The sequence below is a fragment of the Eublepharis macularius genome, chromosome 2 (assembly GCF_028583425.1).
Source record: "Eublepharis macularius isolate TG4126 chromosome 2, MPM_Emac_v1.0, whole genome shotgun sequence".
NCBI lineage: Eukaryota > Metazoa > Chordata > Lepidosauria > Squamata > Eublepharidae > Eublepharis > Eublepharis macularius.
In genome coordinates, this window is record NC_072791.1 from 150,465,742 (window position 1) to 150,488,287 (window position 22,546).

Genomic DNA, 22,546 nt, shown 5'->3' on the forward strand with positions numbered 1-22,546 from the left:
TGGGGGGAAATTGATATGTATGCAATACTTAACTTACTTTCCTGTCAAACCACGTCTTATTTTATTGATTTAACAACTTAGCAAATAGAAGTGTGCTATGTGGAAGAATGAAATTTAAAAGTCTAAAATATACTAGTATCCCATGCCCCTACCTTCCTGCTATGGTTTGATGATCTCCCTCCATGCTGATCTCTGAGCAAATACAGCAAATAGAGCCCGCGCCTGCTTGCTGCTGGGGCAATGGAGGAGCCCTCCCCCTCCCCCTCCATGCGCACATGCACTCTGCGCCATCCCACCTTTTGGCGTAGCAGCATTTAAAGCTCTTCTCATCCCAGGCAGCAGCGCGCAGATGCAGAGATGGGGGGAAAATGTGAGTGAGCCAGGCACGAGCGCCTATTTGCTGGGAAGTTCCCTTTGCTGGGAGCGGATTCCCCCTCCTTGCCGGTGCACGGGGCCGCCCTCTCTTTGATGGAGCAAATAGAGGCACCTGCCAGCTGCCGGGGCCTGGGGGGGCAGCAGTGGAGCCCTCCCCCTCCCCCTCCACACACATATGCCTTCTGCTGGCTGTCCCACCATTTGGCGTGCTTTGCTGTTGAGAGTTGAGGCAGAAAAAAAACCAAGTGGGAGAGCTGGGCATGAGCAGCTATTTGCTGGGGAGGCAAACTCGGATCCCCCTCTTTGCCACCCCCTCTTTGATGGTGCTGGGGGCAGGCAATCCCCCCCTGCCCCCCCCAAGATCCAGGCTTGAGCTTTGGACCCATTAGTGATCAAAAGAGCCAGGCGGAAGGCCAACAGAGCCAAGGAGAAAGCTGGGGGTTTAGGAATTTATTTACCCCACCCCATGATAATGGCCGAATGTGCTTACCTCTGCCGAGGTGATGGGGTCCACCTATCGGTGGCCAGCAACAATATATTCTTGAATGATTTACAGTAAGGACTCAGGCTGGCCATTAGCCGCCTGTGGTGTGCAAGGGCCTGAGAAGAGGCTTGGCCCTAGCAGTAGCAGGATAGGATGGGAAATTAGCAGGACAGTGACCCCTTTGGTGCATCCCCATTGATGGGGAATTGGGGTCTGTAGGAGCAGCTGGTAGGCTTCACAGCAGCCAGTTGCGAGGGCAGACTGCCTGGTAGGACCACTGGACAAGTCCTCCCCTCCAGGCTCCATGGCAGTGGGGGGTTGGAGCTTTAAAAGGGAAACATTTGCCTGGCCGCCAGGTACCAGTCATCCTTTGGAGGGCTCACCCCTGGGGCAGTGGGAGCTTGTCCAGGTAGGTCAAGGCAGAGGTCCTGTGTGACCCCAGGGCTTGATCTGTACTGCCGATTAGATCCCTTGCCGTATTCCCAGTTTATGTTGAAAGTAATTAAGTGGCTCAAAGTTTATACCCAAGTACTGTGTCTGCATTTTATTTTGATGGGGGGGGGCAATTCCTGATGTATTGTTAACTGAGAACATTTCTGTTTGAAACCAATTAAGGAGGAATCGCATAAACATACACAAATTCCCATGTAGTGCATCCTCAGTTGATTGTGCCAAGAGTTCATATAAAGCATATTAGTGCTATATGCCTCACCTGAGAATTTCAGGGTATCTGCTTCTAGCTAATGCCAAGCTAGCTATAAAATTAATAAATGAGCTATGCTATTCACATATCATGGCATTTGGCTTTAAGAATATCATCTCATCCTCTTGACTGGTATGTTTCTTTTGAATATTTCTGATAAACTTGATCTGATCTGTAAATGCATGTGCAATATTATTTCTGGAAATCAGATGTAGGAACAGCTAGACTATCTGGAAGCTAAAATAAATTAAGGTGCCACTGGAGTTTTGTTTTATTTAACTGAATGTTAGCCAGTTGATGGTGCCATTATTTTAACTACCCTCTAATTATCATGGTTCAAATGATAATTAGAGATATTTAGAGGACTTGTTGAAATGCCTGCCTCAGATCTCACAGTTGGGACTCACACAACACCATCTTCCATAAAAAGAATGGCATTTTTAAATTTTTAAAATACATGTATGCTATCTCTATATCTCTACTTTTGATGCGAAAAATATTACTCTTTTACTCTTTTGATGTATTACTGATTTGGCTCTGGTTTGGCAAGCAATTTCCATACCAATCAAGCGAAATGCCTCCCTGCTCTGCTCAGCCTCCTTATGCAAGGATGGTGTGACTCCTCTGTTCATTCTACCAATCTGACAGGGCTATAATAGAGTGGAGTTGACAAATTGTGTAGATTGTGTAATGTGTAATGAGGGTCTTATGTACATCATTATTCTCTAGAGCAGCCTCAGAAAGGGGTAGTTTTATGCAGGTATGCCACAACACTGCAGACAACAGTAATCCCTGCAGTAATCATGCCTTTAAAGACATTCTGGTGATGTGTGGTGTACTGGTTAGAACTAGGACCTGGAGGCATGGGTTCAAATCCTCACACAACCCTTATGCTCACTGGTTAGCTTTGTGTCCTACCATAAACATTCTTTTTTTATCTTATTACAGAGAAATAAGCAATGAATCAAAATCACAGTGTTGTGACAGAGTTCATCCTTATTGGATTCATGGATCACCCAGAACTGAGGGTCCCTCTCTTCATGTTGTTCCTTGTCATCTATCTAGCCACTCTTATAGGGAACATTGGATAATTTTATTGACCAGGATTGATACTCAGCTTCACACTCCCATGTATTTTTTTCTTAGAAACCTCTCCATTGTAGACATTGGCTATTCTACTGCAATTGCCCCCAAGTTGTTGGCAACCTTTCTGGCAGAGAGTAAAAGCATTTCCTTCTCAGGATGTGCTGTGCAATTTTTATTTTTCTGTGTCTTTGTAACCACTGAAGGTTGTCTTCTGGCTGTGATGGCATATGATCGCTTCATAGCCATCTGTAACCCGTTGCTCTACTTTGCTATTATGTCTAAAAAAATTTGCACCATATTACTTGTAGGGGCGTATACCTGTGGCTTGGCAAATTCTACTGTTCAGACTATTTTGATATTTAGTTTGTCTTTCTGCAGTTCAAATATCATTAATCACTTTTTCTGTGACATTCCACCAATGCTCAAGTTGTCTTGTTCAGACACCCATGTCACTCACACCGTACATTTCATTTTATCCACTACGATTGCACTGACTACTTTTCTGATTGTCTTGGTCTCTTACATTGCCATTGTTTTTGCCATCCTCCGGATCCGCTCTTCTCAAGGCAGACACAAAGCCTTCTCCACCTGTGCCTCCCACTTGACCACTGTTACTATCTTCTTTGGAACCATCATTTTCATGTATATCCGGCCTCGTTCCAGTTTCTCAATGGATCAGGACAAAATTGTATCTATGTTTTATATGCTTGTGATTTCCCTGCTCAATCCACTAATTTACAGCCTGAGGAACAAAGACGTAAAGGATGCCACTTGTAGGATAGCAGATAGAGTAACATCTCTGAAGTAAAATAAAATAACATAGGACTTTTTCATAAGAAGGAAAGAAACCAAAAGGCAGTGTGGTTTTCTGTACATATGCTGTTTCAGTTCTACCTAATGGGATGACCAGCTGTGAGTAATGCTGGATTCCTTATATAAGCTCCCAAACAAAAATAATGTATAGTCCAATCTGTATAGTGCAATCTTCAGCATGTATATCAGAAGGAATGTTCTTATTGTTAAATCACAAAAATGAATAAAACCATGTATGTCCTAAATAAATGAATGGTATCATTGACAAATCATTGGCTTATGTGAAAAAGTCTAATAGTATGTGATCTGAAAAACCATGTTTAGTTGAACTGCGCATTCAATTAATGCTAAGCCTTTTTTATTATTTTAGTTGATTGTGGGCAAATGGAAACAACTTTTTCCCAAGTTTATTACACTCTTCACTTAAACATTTGGCAAACTGCTTGTCTGTATCCTCCCACCAAGTGATTATAAGCAGTGCTTTTTCATGTTTAAAACAAAACAAAACAAAAGTGGTGCTGGTACTCATATATATTGTTGCACAGATTCCCATCAATTCCCCCTCAGTCAGGACTCAGGATATTTAAATTGTCATGATACAGAATATTAGCTTACCAAAAGCTTACATGCACATTGAGGTAAACTTTTGCATAGTAAATGATATCAATGTTTCTATTTTACCAAAATATTGGAGGAAAAGGGTTTTATTATGGAGGGAAGAAGAAAAAGAACCCCCACAATTCTGTGGACTCTTGAAGCTGTCCTGCAAACACCATCTACCAAACAAAGGACTTTGATTAGCTCAGTTATTGTTGTCCTGCTGACATATATAATATAAATAAATAATAGCTAAGCAAAAAGGAACTTGGGGTCACTACCCGCACCTCCTCACTAGGGCAGGCATCAGTGTCAGCAAGGCTGTGTATCTGACAAGGCAACAGCTCAGAACCGCCAATACGAGAGGCTGAACCGTTACTGGAAAAATGTGACAAGTACCCATTGGTGGTAACATGTTATTTAGGTCTTTGAGTGTCAATGAGACCTACAGATATGTTTCACTGTCAAAAGAACTTCACAGCAAGGGAAGCAACTTCTTCATGGGTGGCAAACACTGGATTCTCAACAGCATTCTGAAGTCCACTTCATTATTTCTAAGATGGACAGTCTGCATGAGAGCAGAAATCTGCTAAAAGCAAGAAAATTACTCCAGACAAATGAATATACAGCGCTGTGATTCCTCTATCAAGAACCTATCTTGGCAAAAAATTGTCCTTCTAGTAATGTTTCAGTGGCAGCAGACAGTTGGCTTGTTGGCTACTAATCTAATAAGCACCAGTTTCCTCAAGGCATTTCACTGACAATTTTATTTATTACCTTGATATCCAGCCTTTTCTCCCTGGAACATAGCGTGGCATAGACTGTGGCATTCCCAGGTGGTCACACATTCAGCCACTGACCACACCCACACAGGCTTAGCTTCTGCACCATGAGCCTTCAAGTTGTAGGCTCTGGTATATCTTAGGAATGATCTTGAGTCTGATTAAGGAGTGAATGGAGTTTACTCAGGAACAACAACTTTGACAGAAAGGAGAGAAACAGAATAGATACTAACTACCTCAGTAAAAAGGGAGAAGGGACTTCCGAGAAGAGGCAGGAAGTAGACTAAGAATACCAGTCTGGAGACATGCAAGAAGGACAGAAGGGAGGAGGAAAGAAGGAACCCACTCTTCCATCTATCTATCTGTCAGATCCGCTGCCCCTTGCAGGTATTCTGTGTCTTCTGCCTTCTCTGTACACAAGACATTGTTTTTCCAGCACAAATCACACCCTGGGACAGTGAGTTTGGCAAGAGAAGAATGTGGGGGACACAAGAAGAAAAAAGTGTCTGAAGCATTCTAATACTGAGTGTGTCTGACAGCATTTGATTTGTAACATGCTATAGTAATGGCTGTTTCAGAACTGATAACTCGTAAGAGTTCATGTTTGATTCCTGCCACAATCAAGGTGTGCTATCTAGTGTTGACCACATGATTTTGAGATTAAAAAATAACATTCAAAATGAAAGTTTGAATTTAGAAAGTTCTCCTAAAAATGTGAAAAGTAAAATATGAAACCCCAGAAAACTTCAATGTTTTATCTGGGGGGGGGGGGGTAGAATTTTCTTTATTTAAACTATAAACTATAAACCATAACATAATAACTATAAACAATAAACATAGAGAAGAAGAAACCCCCCCACACACACACCATTATAAATAGAAGACACACTAACAATACATATATCTGTATAATTTTTTTAAAAAAACCCTAAATTACACTACAGGTTGAGTTCCAATTTTCTCTGCAACAAATATGTATCATTTCTAGAGTTTGACTTACTGCCACCCTAGTCGGAATAATGAGACAGACAAAAGGCTTGGAACTAAAGGGCCACTTTATTAAACATAAAATCAACCATTAATATGACATGGCCAACTAGCAGTACAGGTCAAGCCATGGGGTCACCCCTGGACCTCCGCCTTGACCTGTCCGGGTGAGCCCTGAAGCCCCGGGTGCGAGCCATCCATGTGTATGGTTGGGACCCAGCCGGCCAGGCAAATCTGGGTCCCCCCTTTCAAGCTCCTAATGCCTCAGCCGTACAGCAGTGAGGGAAGGACTTGCATGCGGGCTTCCCCCAGGCATGCTGCATAGGTTCCCCCTATGCCAGCTTCATAGGTTCCCCCTATGCAGCTGGCAGCCATCACAAGCAGTACCAGCCACTCCTGGCAGACCCCATTTCCACACCAATGGGGAAACATCAAGGGTGCTCACTGGCCTGCTCATTATTCCCAAATTCTATCCTGCCACCTCCATGGCCAAGCCTCTGCTTAGGCCCTAGTGCCCCACAGGTGGCCTAGTGCCAACCTCAGCCCTTGCTGTAAGTCATTGAGGAAAATGTCTTTGCCTTTAGTGGCCAGATGAACCCCCATTACCGCGGTAGAGGTTGGCAAATTCAGCCTATTATGTAGGGGTGTGGTTAAAAAATGTCCAAACCCTCCTTCAAAGCTTTCTCTATGGCTCTAGATGCAGAGGAGTTAGCCGTGTTAGTGTGTAGTAGCAAAATCAAAAAGAGTCCAGTAGCACCTTTAAGACTAACCAACTTTATTGTAGCATAAGCTTTTGGGAATCACAGTTCTCTTCATCAGATGCGTCTATGGCTCTGTTATCCTTTCACCTAGCCCTCTCAGGGGCTAATGAGTCCCACACTTCCTGCCGCACTGATGCAGAAGCATTGTGGACCAATCATCAACACACCAGGCCACTACTAGCCTATGCACTGCAAGTCTGTGTGAGCCTGTAACAAAAGGGCCATGCCCCGCAGCCAAAGTCATGCCCAGTGAGCCAAGGTCATTACCATACAGTGAATGACCAGAACGTGAGGCGGTGGACTGCCCTCTCCTCAAACCATCAGGCCACTACTTGCCTGGATGCTGCAAGCCTGTGCGAGCCTGTAAGAAAAGGGCCATGCCCTGTGAGCCAAGGTCATACCACCCAAGTGAATGACTTGAACATGAAATGGAGGCCGCTCCCCACCCGCTAGCTCATGAGGCCACCATGCTTATGTGTGCAAATCTGCCTGAGCCTATACCAGAACGGCCACGCCCCACAGCCAAGTTCATTACTGCCCAAGTGAATGACCAGTAAGTGAGGCGGAGGAGTGCTCCTCCCCTTGAGCACACTGGGCCACCTTGCCTATGCGTGCACATCTGCGGGGCCTGTAACAGAAGGGCTGTGCCATTGGTAAGCCAAGCTCATTGCCCCCAAGTGAATGACCAGGAGTGAGGCAAAGGACTTCACATCTCATCACACAGAAGCAGCAGCTCAGCCATCACTTTCCCCATGGCTAATGTGGAGTCAACCAGACCCTTCCTGAAGGGCTTCGGTCATCACTGCGCTAACGCTCAGGATCTAACTCTCATGCCCACCATTAATTTTGTGTGACCCCGGAAACTGCCTGGGCTTACATCAAACTGGGAGGTTTACTGGTGAACCTAAATGTGCCTAAGCTGCCTGATGGCTGCCACTGGATATGAGACAAACCCCTTAACAGTACACTTCCCCATAACTGTAGGAGAGATCCATCAGCTCAGCCATAACTCCTACAGACCAACTGGTACCCCAGCCTAGAGACTGCCGGCCACTCGGTCATAGGTTCACCACATGCTGGGGGTGATGCCACCTGGTTGCCAAGCAACAATAGCCCTCCCTGGAGGCATAGCTCAGAGGAAATCCGAGGGACAAGCTGCACCATTCAATCTGCAGGCAAGACTGGGCGCCACCTTAAAACATAAACACCAGGACCAGGCTCCAGATCCCTCCTCAAAATCCTATGTCACTTAGATGAAAAAAGGTTAGGTATGGGCACCACTGCCTAACTGTCCACATGAAGTGGGCTGAGGGGTTATCTAGTTCCCTCCTGCACAATCCAATTGCCATGAGGATTGGAAAATTCCAATCATATACGGTTTATAGTAAGACTCCCATACTGACTGGTTAATGGGCCACTGCTCAGGCCACTAGTGCCCCTGAACTAAACCCAGAAGCCATTGGGCATCAAGGCAGCAGAAACTCCAAGGAAACTCCACTTCTAGATGCCAACACCCTGGAGACAAGGCTCAGTGCCCCGCCAGCTGCTGGAGCTCCCATAAAGAAGGCCGGCTAGCAGCCAACTGGCTCACGTGTAGTAAACCTTCTTAAGTCTTGTTTACTTGTCCCCTCCTCAGGTCCACCTCATCCTTCTCCTCCGCTCCCTGAAGAGGAAAGTTAACCCCCAACATTTCGCTCCCTTTATGACTGTGTCAAGTAACAACCCAGTGGCCAAACTGCGAAACTCAAAGGCAAGACCCAAGGTGATACAGCCTAGGAGCCTAAGCATGGGAGACAAGAGACTGTCACTGGACCCCTTGGAGCCCCCACAGCCAGGCCCTAGAGGCCAGCGGACTTACCTACCTTGTCAATCAGGTCCACTGTCACCTCAACATGACTGGATTACAGTGGCCTAGGCCAGATCTGCTACCTGCTGTCAATTGTACCAATCTGGTAGAAAGATAAGATCACATCTTAGACTTCAGTGCCCTGCATGACAGCTTTGCTGATTTCAGCAGATGCAATAACACAGCATGCCATTAGGTGGCCTGAGTGACAAAACCTAAAAAACAGTTCTTTAGGCTCACAAAGCCTGCAAATTGAGCAGCAAAAAGGGGGAGGGGTTTAACCAGCCATGACCTTGGGACTGTAGATCCTTGCTAAGCCAGTAGAAATAACGTGTGCAGCAAACCACCCTTCAGATGACTGCAAGCCCCCCCATACCCGAGCCTCAGCCAGGCCTTCACTGCTGCTGCTGCTGTAAGTACTCTCGCCAAATAAAGTGTAAACAGTGAGGGAGGCCTAGATAGACTGGAGGCCTGCAGTGACTGGGCCTCACCGTGCTTCAGCCCTCCTGACTGAGAGACACTGATAGCAGTATTTCCCTCCTCCCCTTGGCCGCTTCATCATCCTCAAAGGAAGAGTCTGCAGAGCTGCTTTGCAGGAGGCCTATTCGCTGGCTGCTTGCACTTAGCATGGCTACTACCCTTTCTGGGTGGCATGATGAAAACGTACAGTAATGTAATGTACTGTAAAATAACTGTTTTTAGAGCTTCAAAGCCCAATAGGAGCACAGCACCCCCAAAATGGCAGCCCAAACACTGCGTAGGCCACAGAGGCCTCTATAAAATGGCCGCCAGTGAAAGGAGGCTAAGCAAGCCACCGTGAGACACACTCAAAACGGTCACTCCCAGCACAGGACAAACCGCAAAAGCCCACAAAAATGGCCACTACTGCCAGTAGTAAAAGTAGTAAGCAGGAGGCAAATCAGGCCACACAAAGCCCACAGTCAAAATGGCTGCTCCTGGTGCTGTGCATATTGCAGATGCCTTCACAACATGGCCACCATTGCCAGGAAGCTAAGCAGACCACTGGGTACCACTCTCAAAATGGCTACCCTAGCAGAAGATAAGTTGTAAAAGCCCCACTAAAATGGCTGCTACTTCCAGTAAGCAGGAGGTAAATCAGGCAACACAAATGCCACACTCAAAATGGCCACCCCCAGAGCTGTGCATATTGTAGATGCTTTCACAACACGGCCGCTACTGCCAGGAGGCTAAGCAAGCCACTGGGTGCCACTCTCAAAATGGCCATACCCAACTGAATAAACTGCCAAGCCCTCTCACAAAATGGCCCCTGCTGCCTGAAGGCCTTAGGCTGAGCTATTGCTGCTGGTAATACTCCCTCCCAAGTAAGTGTAATGGCAGGGGAGGGAAAAGCCTAGATGGGATGAGGGGGCTACCAGCATCCACCTTGCTAGGCCAGTAGCAATAAAGTATGAATTAATCCACCCCTCAGATGGCTGCAACTCACCCCTGTGGCTTACAGCAAAGCCTATTGTTGCTGCTGCTGGAAGTACTCTCTCCCAATAAAGTAAAATGGGGGGGGGAGGGGAGAGGAGCCTAGGTAGGCCAGAGGCCTGTAAAGGCTGGGTATAATCCTGCTTTAGCCCTCCTGACTGATAGACAACAGGTCCCAAATGTAAATAAGAAAAAAGTCTCTGCCAAACCAATGAGCCTGGCACTGGGCCCTGGCTCTCCACCTGGAGTTTGAAGGTAGCAAGCAGGGAAATACCACAGCTTACGCAGCTATCACTGCATAACCATGAGGACCTTTGGTAAAACAGCCTCAGAGGAGCTTGGCTGAGAGAGCTTGAGATGAGCTCTGCTCAGACTGAGCACACAGAGCAACTGCCAGCCAGCTGGGCAGAGCTGCCTCATAAAGCTCCTGTCTCTGCCCCCTGGCCTGAGACCCAGATACCATGGAAATGCTCTGTCTCCTCCTCCTTCCAGGGATGCAAAGAGCAGCCCTTGACCTTATCAGTGGAGGCTGCTGGCCAGGAGGGCCGTATTCTAGGTTAATCATAAAAACCCTCTTTTTTCTATTGTTCGTGTTTCTTAATCCATAAATCCAGATGTCATCAAATCTTTGTTATGCTCTTTTATCCGGGCCATCCAGAGAAGGGGGGCATGGCCCATGACCGAGGTGAAGGAATTGTTGGTGAGATAAAACTGCAAGGCACCCACAGCCTACGTCACTGCTAGTGCCTCTTTTTCCACCGTTGCGTACTTGGTCTCAGCAGGTTGTAGCTTCTGACTAAGGAATAACATGGCTGATTGCAACAAACGAGGCTTGCGACAACCGCCTGTCCGGCTGGAATGGTGCCTCCTGAACAGCCCGTTTGCGAGCAGCCGAGCGGCCTGTTTGTTTTTTCAGCTCGTAATGCTCTTCGTGCCCATATCTGTTCGTAATGCTGTTCGTGCCCAAGTTGTCCCTATGTTCTGGAATAAAGACACAAGATCACAAGATGCATTAGAGCTGGGACTATCTCATCATGGAACGTTAGGAAGAACTTCCTGACAGAGCAGTCCCTCAGTGGAACATGCTTCCTTGGAAGATGGTGGGATCTCCTTCTTTGGAGGTTTTTAAGCAGAGGCTAGATGGCCATCTGACAGCAATACTGATTCTCTGAAGCTAGGCAGATCATGAGAGGGAGAGCAAGAAGGGTTACATCAGTGTTTAGTCCATTTGGCCCCTTCTTACATGCTCAGGGTAATGCCAATCGCCACCTTGGTTTCAGGAAGCAATTTTCCCAGGCCAATTTGGCTAGGGATAATGGCATTGTTTTGCCATCTTCTGGGCATGGAGCAAGGGTCACTGGGTGTGTGTGTGGGGGGGGGGAAGTGGAGGTAGTTGTGAATGTCCTGCATTGTGCAGGGGATTGGACTAGATGAACCTGGAGGTACATTCCGACCATATGATTCTAATGTGGATTAAACTACGTTTTATTTTATGACTAATCTGCTGAAGCAGTTTACTAGATCCCATCAATTTTAGTGTGGGTTATCATTAGGAATATGCAAATTGAAACAAAGAAATACACCCAGGATTCAGTTTTGGTTTGTTAAAGTGGCTTCTGGAATGATGAACCCAATCTTGAGAACAAAGCTGCAATGACTCTCCCCACTGAAGAGTTTGTGTTTTGTTGTGGTTCTTGCAGTGCAAGCAGACAAAGGCAGGCAACCAGACTGGCACTGACAGCAGCAGCATCTTGTTTTCCTTAATAGCAAGTCTACCAACCAGTCATATCCCAGGGGAGAGACTGAACCCTTAGTGTTATAACAATTAACTCTGTTGGTGGGAAGGGGAATGTGTGTCATGCACATGACTGCATATTTTGTTCAATGCTTCCTGGGCAATGGGTGCATATTTTGTTCAGTGCTTGGGCAATTGGTCTTCCTGCCAATCAGGTCATCGAAAGGGGAAGAGGAGAACCAATTCCTCACCTTGTTCCATTGGCTTCAGAAATGTTCCTTTAACTTCATTGGAGAAAATGTGAGAGTTTGGGGGGGGGGGGTTACCAGGGCAATGGCATTGTCTCTCTGCCAATCAGGCCTGATAAGCATGATCCCTCCCTGCCTATCAGCATTGGTATATAGGGAAAAGTTTGGTCTGGAATGAAGGTCCACAAATGTGTGTGCGCGCGTGTGTGTGCGCGAAGCCAGTGTTCTTAATTAAAGGGTAATTTTTATTCAAGGGGAAAATGCACACACACACAAACACAAACACACAAGAAGCCTAAGAAAAGCAGTGGTGATGGTGGGATAGATTTGAGGGTTTGCAAGGTGATAATTACCTTCAAACGCCCGCGTTCTCGGCCAAGGGAGCAAGAGGCTTAGGGCAAACCTCAAGGGAACAGTGCTTTGGATACCATAAGGGTGTGCAATTTGAATGAGGCAAGGGCCCTACCTTTATAGGAAAAACATGCCCTCAGGTGGGAGAACCCACCTAGCTATTAGAACAAAGACTCCAACGGTCAGTTCCTGGGACCAACAAAAGGTTTAATTGCCTTGATTGGTAGCTGCAGGGGTGTGTGAAAGCAAATGAAAAATTTGTTCTAGCGCTGCATAAAGAGATAGTTTGTTAATGAAGTCCACCAGAGCTAAGTTGATGAATTTAGTTCGGGGAATGTACTTTCCCAGGAACACTGTAAATACTTATGAATGTCATTTGATTAGCTCCTCAGTCAAGGACAGGAGATCTCATCACAGAAGGAGGGACAGAAATGTGTTAAGTGGGGATGAGTCTGCAAGACCTTTGTTGCACTGGATTACTTAGAGGCTGGAGGGACTGCAAATCCAATCACCTATAATCACTCTGCATTCCTATATGGCATTCCATTCATGCCGGGTCTCCTGGGCGTGACACAGCAACTGTTAGCTGGAGGTCCTCTGGTGGCAAAACAAGCTGCCATTTTAAATCCAAAGGCCTGGTGCCATTTCATATCACAGGCAGCCATGTTAAATGGCTATTAAAGATGGCAGAGGCCAGGTCGACTGCTTACAATTACTGCTTTCTCTTTCTGTATAAATAGGAAATGCGTACCCTAATAAAACACAGCTCCCCCTTATGCACCAACCAATGTAGATGGTACCTCTTGCATTCTTATATCATGCAATACAACTAGCACCTGATCTGAGTTGTAGTGAACATGTCAATAAAAACACCTGAAGGGCAACTAGTCAACAAGTTTACTATAATGAGATAGAATGAGAATTCTTACTGAAATGTGCCCTGAATGGCTTGGGAACCATTATGTTCAAAACTAATTAAAGGCTAATAATGCAAATTCCCTGTTTGGATGTCCTCAGGTGACTATACTGACATATCAGAATATGTTAATGAGACTCACCTCACCGACTCAGTCCAGCTAATATTCAACCGATTATAAAATGAGCCATGATAACTGCATATCTTGGGTTTGATAGGGGTTTTTTTTGCAGGGGTGCTTTGGTATTGACTGCCCATCCTCTTCACAGGTAAGTTTCCTTAGATTGCATCTTGTAGTCAATTCAATTATGAACATTTAAGATTCTTTGGAAGTTACGTTATCTGGATTTTTAGTTTGGTTTTCCTTGTTTTAACAAATAGGTGGAGTAGCCTTGAAATCTTCGGGCTTGCTTTACTGCTTTTAGAGGAATTAAAAAGATATTGAGTACTCTCCTGCTGCCATCAAGGATTGACCAACCTTTTAAATTATTCCACACACTAACAAAAAATAGATTAATTTTCAAAAGTACACAAAATGATGCCAATTATCAGTGGAGAAGTGATGCCCTTATTCATTAATGATACTGTGGATCCATAAGCACGTTCCTCAGAGCATTCACTGCTTTATTATATTTGCTGGGAGCAAACAGAACTGCAATAATGGAATAGAATGAAAAATATGCCCCCCTCCACACAGGGGAGGTCCTTGATGTGTTAATGGCATTTGGAAGTCTGCAACAACATATGCTGACACTTGTACTTCATTTATTCCTGAATTATATAACTTTTGTTGACACACTTCGATTTTGTTTCTAATGATAAGATAGAGATACTTATTTACAATTAGATGATTAGTTCCTATAGATGGGCAGGCATTACTCTGTAAAGTTTGCTGAATTTTTCATCTTTGATACAGTCAAACATATGATTTCAAGCAATTGGATGGCATTTCAAACACAGTTCTCTGAAGGTCCTTTTCCTCTATAATGGACATGGGTCACACATTAGAGATATTCTCAGCTAAGCAGGCCCTCCCTGCTTCTGTTTTGTACTTTGATAAGCATGAGCCAAAGCATGAGACTTTTGCCATATTGGCAAAGACCAAATAACTCCAACTTCAGAGGAAAAAAGGTTAGCTTAGAAGTATAATAAATCAATGAATGCACAAATAAAACTATACAGTTGAATAGGAAAAGAATATAACAGCTGAACACAGAAAAATTTTAAAAATATTTAAATGCAATCTACTTTCCTTAATTTTAAACATACCTCTGTGATGTTAAAGCGACAGACAAAATATCCTAGCGGTTCCAGGTTTGTTGTTCAAGCTCCATTCAGCTCACTTTTTACCTTTTTCCTCCATCTGGCTGGCAACCACTTGTCAGCCACTGTTGTGGGAGAGTGCTAAGTGGGAGAGGAGAGTGAGGAGGGGGCACAGCAACAAAAACACATGGACACAGTGCTGGAGGTAAAGAGACCACAACTTTATTGAGATTACAGCTCAGGGAGCAAATGCGTACATACGGCACTGATCCAAGCATAGGCTGACCTGCCTGCCAAGCCAATATAAAGCAGGTCTGTAAGAATGGCTACTTCTCTCAGAACACCTCTTCTTTTCCAACCCACCAGAGCAGGAACAGCTAAAACCATTCAGTCACTCTCATATTGCCTATGTGCTCAGGCCAGCATACTGTTCCTTTTGTCATGGAGATGGAGGCCATCAGGGAGGTAGTTAACCCCTCTGGAAATGTGAGGTGCACGAGCCAGGATTGATGAAGGCAATAGTCAGGGCCTACCTTTCAGAGCCCTGCAAGTTGCCTTCCATTTGTCCTCTGGGCACCTGGGCTAAGAAAGAGGAAGTCTGGACAGACCTTTTCTTGAGGCTCAGAGGTTTCTTCAATGAGTATGCAGAGCAAACGTGTGCAATTTGTTAGGAATATATATATTTAGTTTGGTTTAGTTTAGTGACTTAGCAGAGTAACATAGCAGAGCAATTTAGTCAGAAGCGTTTAAACCCTTACAAACGTGCATTAATTAATCCTCAGACAAAATTCATAGAAAGATAGAATTTACAGTTTATTGTAGCAGATTTCTTCCATAGCAATATCTTCTGGTAATAAGAAGGGAAAGATCCTAATCTAAAGAGTTACATTCCCTAGTCTATGCCATGGCCTGAAACTAGGCAGCAAGACTGGAAGTGGGTTTGTGGACAAAAAGAAGGGCTCCATAAGGAGCATGGAGGATTTACATCTTTTCCTCTTTAGATGACCATGTGGGAGAGAGGTGTGAAATTTCCCAAGAGGCACAGAGGCAAGAGAGGATGAGTCAGTAGGTGTTCCCCCCTTAGACAAGAGAGTAGCAGATTGCTAGACTTATGCATTACATTCAAAGAGACATGCAGCACCCCCCAGTGTCCAAAGGCAGGCTGAGTCGCCTATTCCAAAACTCCCTCTCGACTCAGAATGCCGTCAGCATTCAAAATGTTCAGGTCACTTCGTAGACCTTGGTACTTGTCTCTGGGCAGTGGCTTGGTAAAGATGTCTGCTGTCATTTCTTCAGTGGGACAGTAGTGCAGCTTCACAATTCCTTGTGCTTGAAGTTCCTTCACAAACTGCTGTCGCGTCCCAATATGTCTTGTGTGTGGAGTATTTCCTTCTAAAAGAGAAAGAGCTATACAACTCTGGTTATCTTCTAGCATGTTAACTGGTAAAGGTTCTCTAATGCCAAAATCTTTAAGTAACATTAAAAGCATTTGTAAATCTTTGCATGCTTCTGAAGCTGACACAAGTTCTGCTTCAGTGGATGAACAGGCTACAATTTCTTGTTTACGACTTGCCCAAGTTACAGGTCCATCCCCATAGAAAAACACATAACCAGTAGTGGATTTCCAGTCTGAATTATCTTTAGCCCAAACTGCATCAGTATATCCCAATAGTATGGGATTTTTACTAGCTGGCAGCCTTAGTTTAGAATTTGCAGTACCCTTTAAATATCTCATTACTCTTTTTACTGTGGTCCAATCATTCACAGTGGGTTTACTTACCCTCCTGGATAGAATACCTACAGCTATTGCAATATCAGGTCTTGTTGTCATTGCTAGGTAAAGAAGCTTGCCTATGGCAGTTCTGTACTCGTTGTTCTCTGGTAGAGGTTCATTTGGTTCCTTTTCCTTCAGAAAACCTACTTCCATTGGTGTGGGCATTGGATTGGCATTTTCTAGTCCAGCTGGCTGCTAAGGCAGAGGAAGAGGAAGTGGCACTGGCCCTGTGGGAGCTGGCACCACACTTCCCTGTCGTCCAGCTGATCGGGCTCCCCTCTCCCTGCTGGCCAGGTAAGTGGGGTGGGTGGGTTTGCCCCAGGGGATGGGTGGTGGGAGTGGGGGCCTTTGTTCCCCTCACTTCAGTATGCTCTGAATCTTTATGGAGCATACCAAAGCGAGCTAAATATCAGAATCCCGAAGCGGCTTGCCCCTAGTCAGCTCACATCAGTCTCACCTACTTCTCTGTAGAGTTGAGTTGTTGGTATTCCTCAGTATCAACTTGCCACTCTTCAGTTTCCAAGCTCTGGAATTTGAGTGAGTGAGGTGAGCACATACTTATGCCTGCATCCTCTTGGGTGGGGAAAACTGCTCCTCTCAAAAATTAAAACTTAGAATGAAACTGCAGAACAGTTATCCAGTTGGTGCACTCGCATTAAATTACATCCACACTCCAAACTGGAATCTCCTTCTCCCCCAAAGCAAACCTCACCTAAAGCACACTTGAAGCTGGACCATGGCACAATTCTGTACAGAAAATTAACAAATGCTGTACCCAAAATGTTGCTCTTTGCTATTCTCAAAAAGAACAGGGACAAGAGGAGGGATGTTAGAGAGAGTGACACATGAGTATGTGACAAATGTATTAAAACAGGCAGAAGCAAAACCCACAGAAGCACCTAAAATGAAGTTCAAGCTAATAATGCATGCTGTTGTACTGGTGTTTTGAGCTTCTTTTACAGGGTTGGGGGAGGGAACAGTAGCTCCAGTGATGAAGGCAGCTGAGTGTTGTCTCTAGGCTCCTCCAAGTGAGTGACAGTCCAGAGCCAAGCTACAAGTGACGCCTTACACAGGTTGGACACTTGTCAGCTTCCCTCAAGTTTTGATGGGAAATGTAGGCATCCTGGTTTTACAGCTTGGCTCTCCATTACAGCTGCAAGACCAGGATGCCTACATTTCCCATCAAAACTTGAGGGAAGCTGACAAGTGTCCAACCTGTGTAAGGTGTCACTTGTAGCTTAGCTCCCAGGCTGCAGACTGGAGAAAGAGGTGAATGTTGGTGGGTGCCCCTCCCAAACCTCTTCCTCACTTTCTGAGGCCTTCCTTGGGATGATACTAACTTACCCCGTGTGTCTGTGTCTTACATGCAATTTCTAGGTCTGGTTATCTGTGGTACTATGTACTGGCTTGCATGGCTGGTTCTACTAGTAGCTTCTAGTTTCCTGGTTTGTTCTGTTGTGTTACCACATTGGCCTGGCTTCCATGAGTGATACAGGTACTATTGGGCTTGCAGCTGTGTCCCTTGTTTCAGTTTGGTTCTGTTTGGATTCTCCAGTTTGGCATAGGTTCTGCTGGAATTCTCTAGTTTTATGCTGGTTCTGTTGGGCTTTATTGGTTCTGTTTGCATTGGGAGTGTGGAGAAACTGCATGTCTAAACTGCAGCCATCTTTGTAAAATCTTTGGTTCAGGCAGAGCCCTCTTCAAGCCATCTTCTTGCACAACCTTTGCTGAAAATAGAGGCTCCTGGTACTGAGTGACCTTGTAAGACCATCTGGTTTGCAAGCTAAGGCTTCCACCATGCAGTGTTTTCTTTTACCAATTAACATTCTTTTCTGAAAGTACCATTCTGACCTTGGAGGGGAGTTGGTGTCAAGCTGCAGATTGGCCTCCCTCCTCCTTCCATATGTTGCACTTTTGACTAATTCTTGAATTCTTGATTGGCTATTAGTTCTTGAATTCTTGATTGGTCAAAGGGCCCAGACCTTTCTAGAATACAAGACTGATGAATTTTCTGCCTTCCATGAGGCAGGCAGGCTTGTAGTTAGGTTACAGCCAGCTACGCTGTGACCTGGCTATGGCTTCATTTCTGGCTCCCAATTGAACTCTGTAGGATGGAAGCTGAGCTGCAACCATTCTTCTGTTCTGTTTTGTTTTGCTGAACCTGTGAAGTTCTGTGTGCCTCTGGAAAGAGACTCTGTTCTAACTAAACTCTTGTGAATTGCTTGGGTATGTATAAGTTAGTTCTACTTGCTCTCTGTTTCTTTGTTTTTATCCCCACAAATTGTCTTGTATTATTTTGTTGGTCTTTTTGCACTCTAATAAATTAAATATATAACTTTACCCTGTGTGAGTCTTGACTCTGATACCTCAAAGAACCAGCCAAAACCCATGCCGTGCTTTGGACCACCTGCCAGGTAAATACTTTGTTTTGGGAAACTCTACTTGCAATCCCAACCTTGCAAGGTAGACCTTTCTGTTTTGAGTGCCCCTATAGGCTTGAAGTTTCTCCCTTGCTTTAAAGCCTGGGGATAGATATGGGGAGTGGTGGCAGCATTTTAGGCTAGTGGGGGAAGTAGTCTCTCACTGGCAAGTTTGTTAAGTGTTGTTAACTCGGATACCAGACGTGGGTGTCTCTCTGTCCCTGCCCCTAAGCTGGGTAGAAACAACAGGACCCCCTGGGAATCCTTGATAGGGAGGCTTACTGGTTGCTTTCATGTTTGGCTAAGACTTCTGTGCCCTGGAGAAAATATTAGATCCCCTCTACAGAAAAGAATGGAAAGTAGCTGAGGGCACCTTGTTCAGGAGCCCATAGAACTGGACTGCATGGTCCAATTTGCTTGAAACTTGAGAGTTCTTTAGTGGATAGGCAGAACTAGGTTCTTGAAAAAAGCTCCACTCAAGCTGTTAGTTATTTATTTAATTCACTTATACCCCACTTTCCCCTGAGTGGGGCCCCAATCAGCTTACATCATCCACAACCATTTTATTCTCTTCGGAAAGAAGAGCATGAAGCTAAAGATATACATATGTCTTCAGGGATTATTTTCTTTTTTTCCAAGAATATGCAATTAAACAACAACCTTCAACCAGCCAGAGGAGAAGATAAAAAAGCATTTCAGGAAAGGGGCCAAGCCTCTGATTTGTCCGCTGCTTGTGCTGCAGATTCTTTCTCATCTCACTTTCATCACTGGCTGAAGGGGAAGCAGTCCGTAAGTTCAGCAGGTACCTATTGCAACATGATCTACCTTTGACAATTGACTTACTTTGGGTTTCATTTCTTTGGGAAATCTGGAAGTTATTTTGTGATAATGAAGCTCTTGTTTCAATGTTATCTTTGCAATTACATTTATTCAATGTACCTTCTTGTGGCCAGAGATGGATATTCCTCTAGGCAAGTTAGGAGTCCCCCGTCCCATTTTTCTAAACTCCCCCCATGCCCAGGTAATTGAATCTAATAACTCATGTCTTTAATTCTGATGATCCTGTTTTTCACATTAAGAGAAATGTTTACAAGAAATGTGATGTGTTTTTCATTTTTTAAATATATTCTTAGCGTGTTGCTATCTAACATTAAAAATCCTAAAATGCATGTTGAGTATTGAAGAGAAGATATTACATAACATAATGAATCTACATGATTTCCTTTCAGCCATACTATCCTCTAGCTTCCTCCTCCATACCAGTGTCAGAACCAGAGATGGGGGCGGGAGCCTGGGAGGGTGGAGTTTGGAAAGGACAAGATGCTCAGCAGGGATGTGATGCCATAGAGACCACCCTCTAAAGCTGCCATTTTCTCCAGGGGAACTGATATCTGTAGTCTGGTGATCAGTTATAATTCTAGAGAAATCCAGTCCTAGCAACCCATGTCACCCTCGAGTTTGAGCACAACAACCCCCCCCCCAACACACAATTATTTTCCTTCCCGGGGTCTACCTACTGTAAAGTGGACATAAAAATGGGGCTACATCCTTCCCACAGCTTTACTTTTGGAGGGAGAGAGGCCCAGTACCAGAGCAGCATGGGGAGGAAGGGCCCAAGAATGGAAGGAGGGCAAGTACTGTATATTTGACCAGGGCCTGAAGATCTGAGATCAACAATGGGCTGCAATAAGGTTCCCAGTCCCCTGGTGGGAGTAGGGGATCCCCTGCTCCCAGTCTCTGGCCCCTGCTGCCTCTTATCTGGCTGGTGGGAAGAAAAAGGTGGGGGGAAAGGGCCCAGGAGCTCTGTCCCAGTACAACAATGAAGGGAAGGCCACTCATGCTGGAAATGATAGCTTCCCTATCTCTGCACTCCTGTTCATAGCAGTGGTCATATAACACCACTTTCAGCACTCACATTTTTGTGTGGCTTTTTACTCCACATAAGGTCCTGAGTAGATTTCTGATTTCTAGTATCTGTTTTGGTTGCTCTTTTTTCTTGCATCTTTTTGTCTCAAGCAGACTTAGTTGTCATTATGAGAAACAGAACGGATTTAAAGCCAAGAATAAATAGCTTTACCATTGCTGGCACTGCCAAGAATCATATTTCAGCGCAAGAAGGACTTTTCAATCCCTGTGCAGTTTGAGTAATTTTAATTCCATTTTTGTTGACATACATTTTAATAAACATGATATGATACTGCTGTTGTGTTTATCTCTATCTTAGAAATTATATAGATATTAAAATTACTGTGAGTGTTAATTCTTGGTTTTTCTCGACTTATGTTTTTCTCTTGACTTATTCTTGGTTTTTCTCTTGACGCATGAATTGAATAAATCCATCACAATTCCTCAGGAATAGCCTAATTAGTGGCTATATTTCTGTGGTATATTTTTGTGGTTGTGGCTTGGGTATCTATTTTCATTGAGTTTCATCATATAAAAATGGGGCTATTTTAGGCATACGAAAACACAAAAGAACCTGTATCTGGGGAAGGGAACACTGTTTTGAAGTGAAAAAGGAAATCAGCCAAGGCTGAAATCTTAAGCAGATATATATAAATGTCATTAAAAATTCAGTACAACTTACTTCTGAATAAGCATGGTTAGAATCAAATTGTAAAACTAAAGTCATGTGCATACATGATTATACAGCACATGAGAAATTCTAAAAGATTAACTTACTTTCAAGAAAATCTATAGTAAGTATAATGGAAGTAGATTCCTTCCACCAATATCTGGCTATGGTGAAATAGTAAACCTCATATGTCCACCTGCAGAGAGAACTTCATCTGAGTTGATGGTGTACAGAAATCACACCAGAGTGACAGAATTCATTCTATTGGGCTTCACAGACTATCCAGATCTCCAGGTCCCACTCTTCTTATTATTTCTTCTCATCTATGTTGTAACCCTAGTGGGAAACCTTGGGATGATTGCTTTAATCAGGATTGACTCCAGGCTGCATACTCCTATGTACTTCTTCCTCAGCAACCTCTCTCTCTTGGATGTTGGTTATTCAACTGTTGTTGCTCCCAGAATGCTGATCACTTTTTTAATGGACAGCAAAACAATTACATTCAACCAATGTGTGGTGCAATTTTTCTTCTTCTGTATTGCTGTCTCCAGCGAATGTTACCTCCTGGCTGCAATGGCATATGATCGCTTCACAGCCATCTGCAGCCCACTGCTGTATTCAGTCATTATGTCTAGAAGACTCTGCATTCTGTTGGTTGTTGCTGCATATTTCTGTGGTTTTGTAAACTCAGTTTTTCACACCAGTTTCATGTTCAATTTGTCCTTCTGTCATTCCAATGTCATTAACCATTTCTTCTGTGATGTGCCCCCCATTCTGAAACTGTCTTGTTCTGATACATTCACTACTGACATTGTACACTTCACCACCTCCACTGTAGTTGTGGCCAGCACTATCTTGATCATCCTCGTTTCCTACATCTATATCCTGGCAGCCATTCTCCGAATCAATTCTACTGAAGGCCGCCGCAAAACTTTTTCCACTTGTGCCTCCCACTTGACTGCTGTGACTATCTTCTATGGAACTGTCATGTTTATGTATTTAAGGCCAAATTCCAAGTTTGCAGTGGAGCAGGACAAAATTATCTCTGTATTTTACACTCTCATAATCCCAATGCTGAACCCTCTCATCTACAGCCTGAGGAACAAAGAAGTGAAGGATGCCTTGAAGAGAACTTTACAAAGGAAGTTTGCTAAGACTGATGTGTGTCAATAAGGCCTGTTACTGAGGATGCTGAGATGTTTCCAGAGAAAAACATAAATATGTACCTTCAAATTATTTTTCATACAATGACTATTTAGTTTGCAAAGTTGGCAGCTTTTGTTTGTCCAATTAAGTAATGTGTGCATGTGTATATATTACTGGAAGTCTTAGAAACTCTTATAAACATCTTCATCCATATAAACATCTAAATCCATGT

The 22,546-nt window shown here is 44.3% G+C and overlaps 1 protein-coding gene and 1 pseudogene across 1 annotated transcript; both read left to right on the forward strand.

Moving 5' to 3' along the window:
* The first annotated feature begins 2,521 nt into the window (after nucleotides 1-2,521).
* Nucleotides 2,522-3,456, forward strand: LOC129324618 (olfactory receptor 1019-like; annotated as a pseudogene).
* A 17,934-nt stretch (nucleotides 3,457-21,390) lies between these two features.
* LOC129323524 (olfactory receptor 1019-like) lies at nucleotides 21,391-22,341 on the forward strand. The gene has a single exon (XM_054970058.1). The coding sequence runs from the start codon at nucleotides 21,391-21,393 to the stop codon at nucleotides 22,339-22,341; it is 951 nt and encodes a 316-aa protein (XP_054826033.1).
* Nucleotides 22,342-22,546: the final 205 nt, after the last annotated feature.

What these genes read in the sequence shown, in the direction of transcription:
- LOC129323524 (XM_054970058.1), top strand. Translation starts at nt 21,391, where the DNA reads ATGGTGTACAGAAATCACACCAGAGTGACAGAATTCATTCTATTGGGC.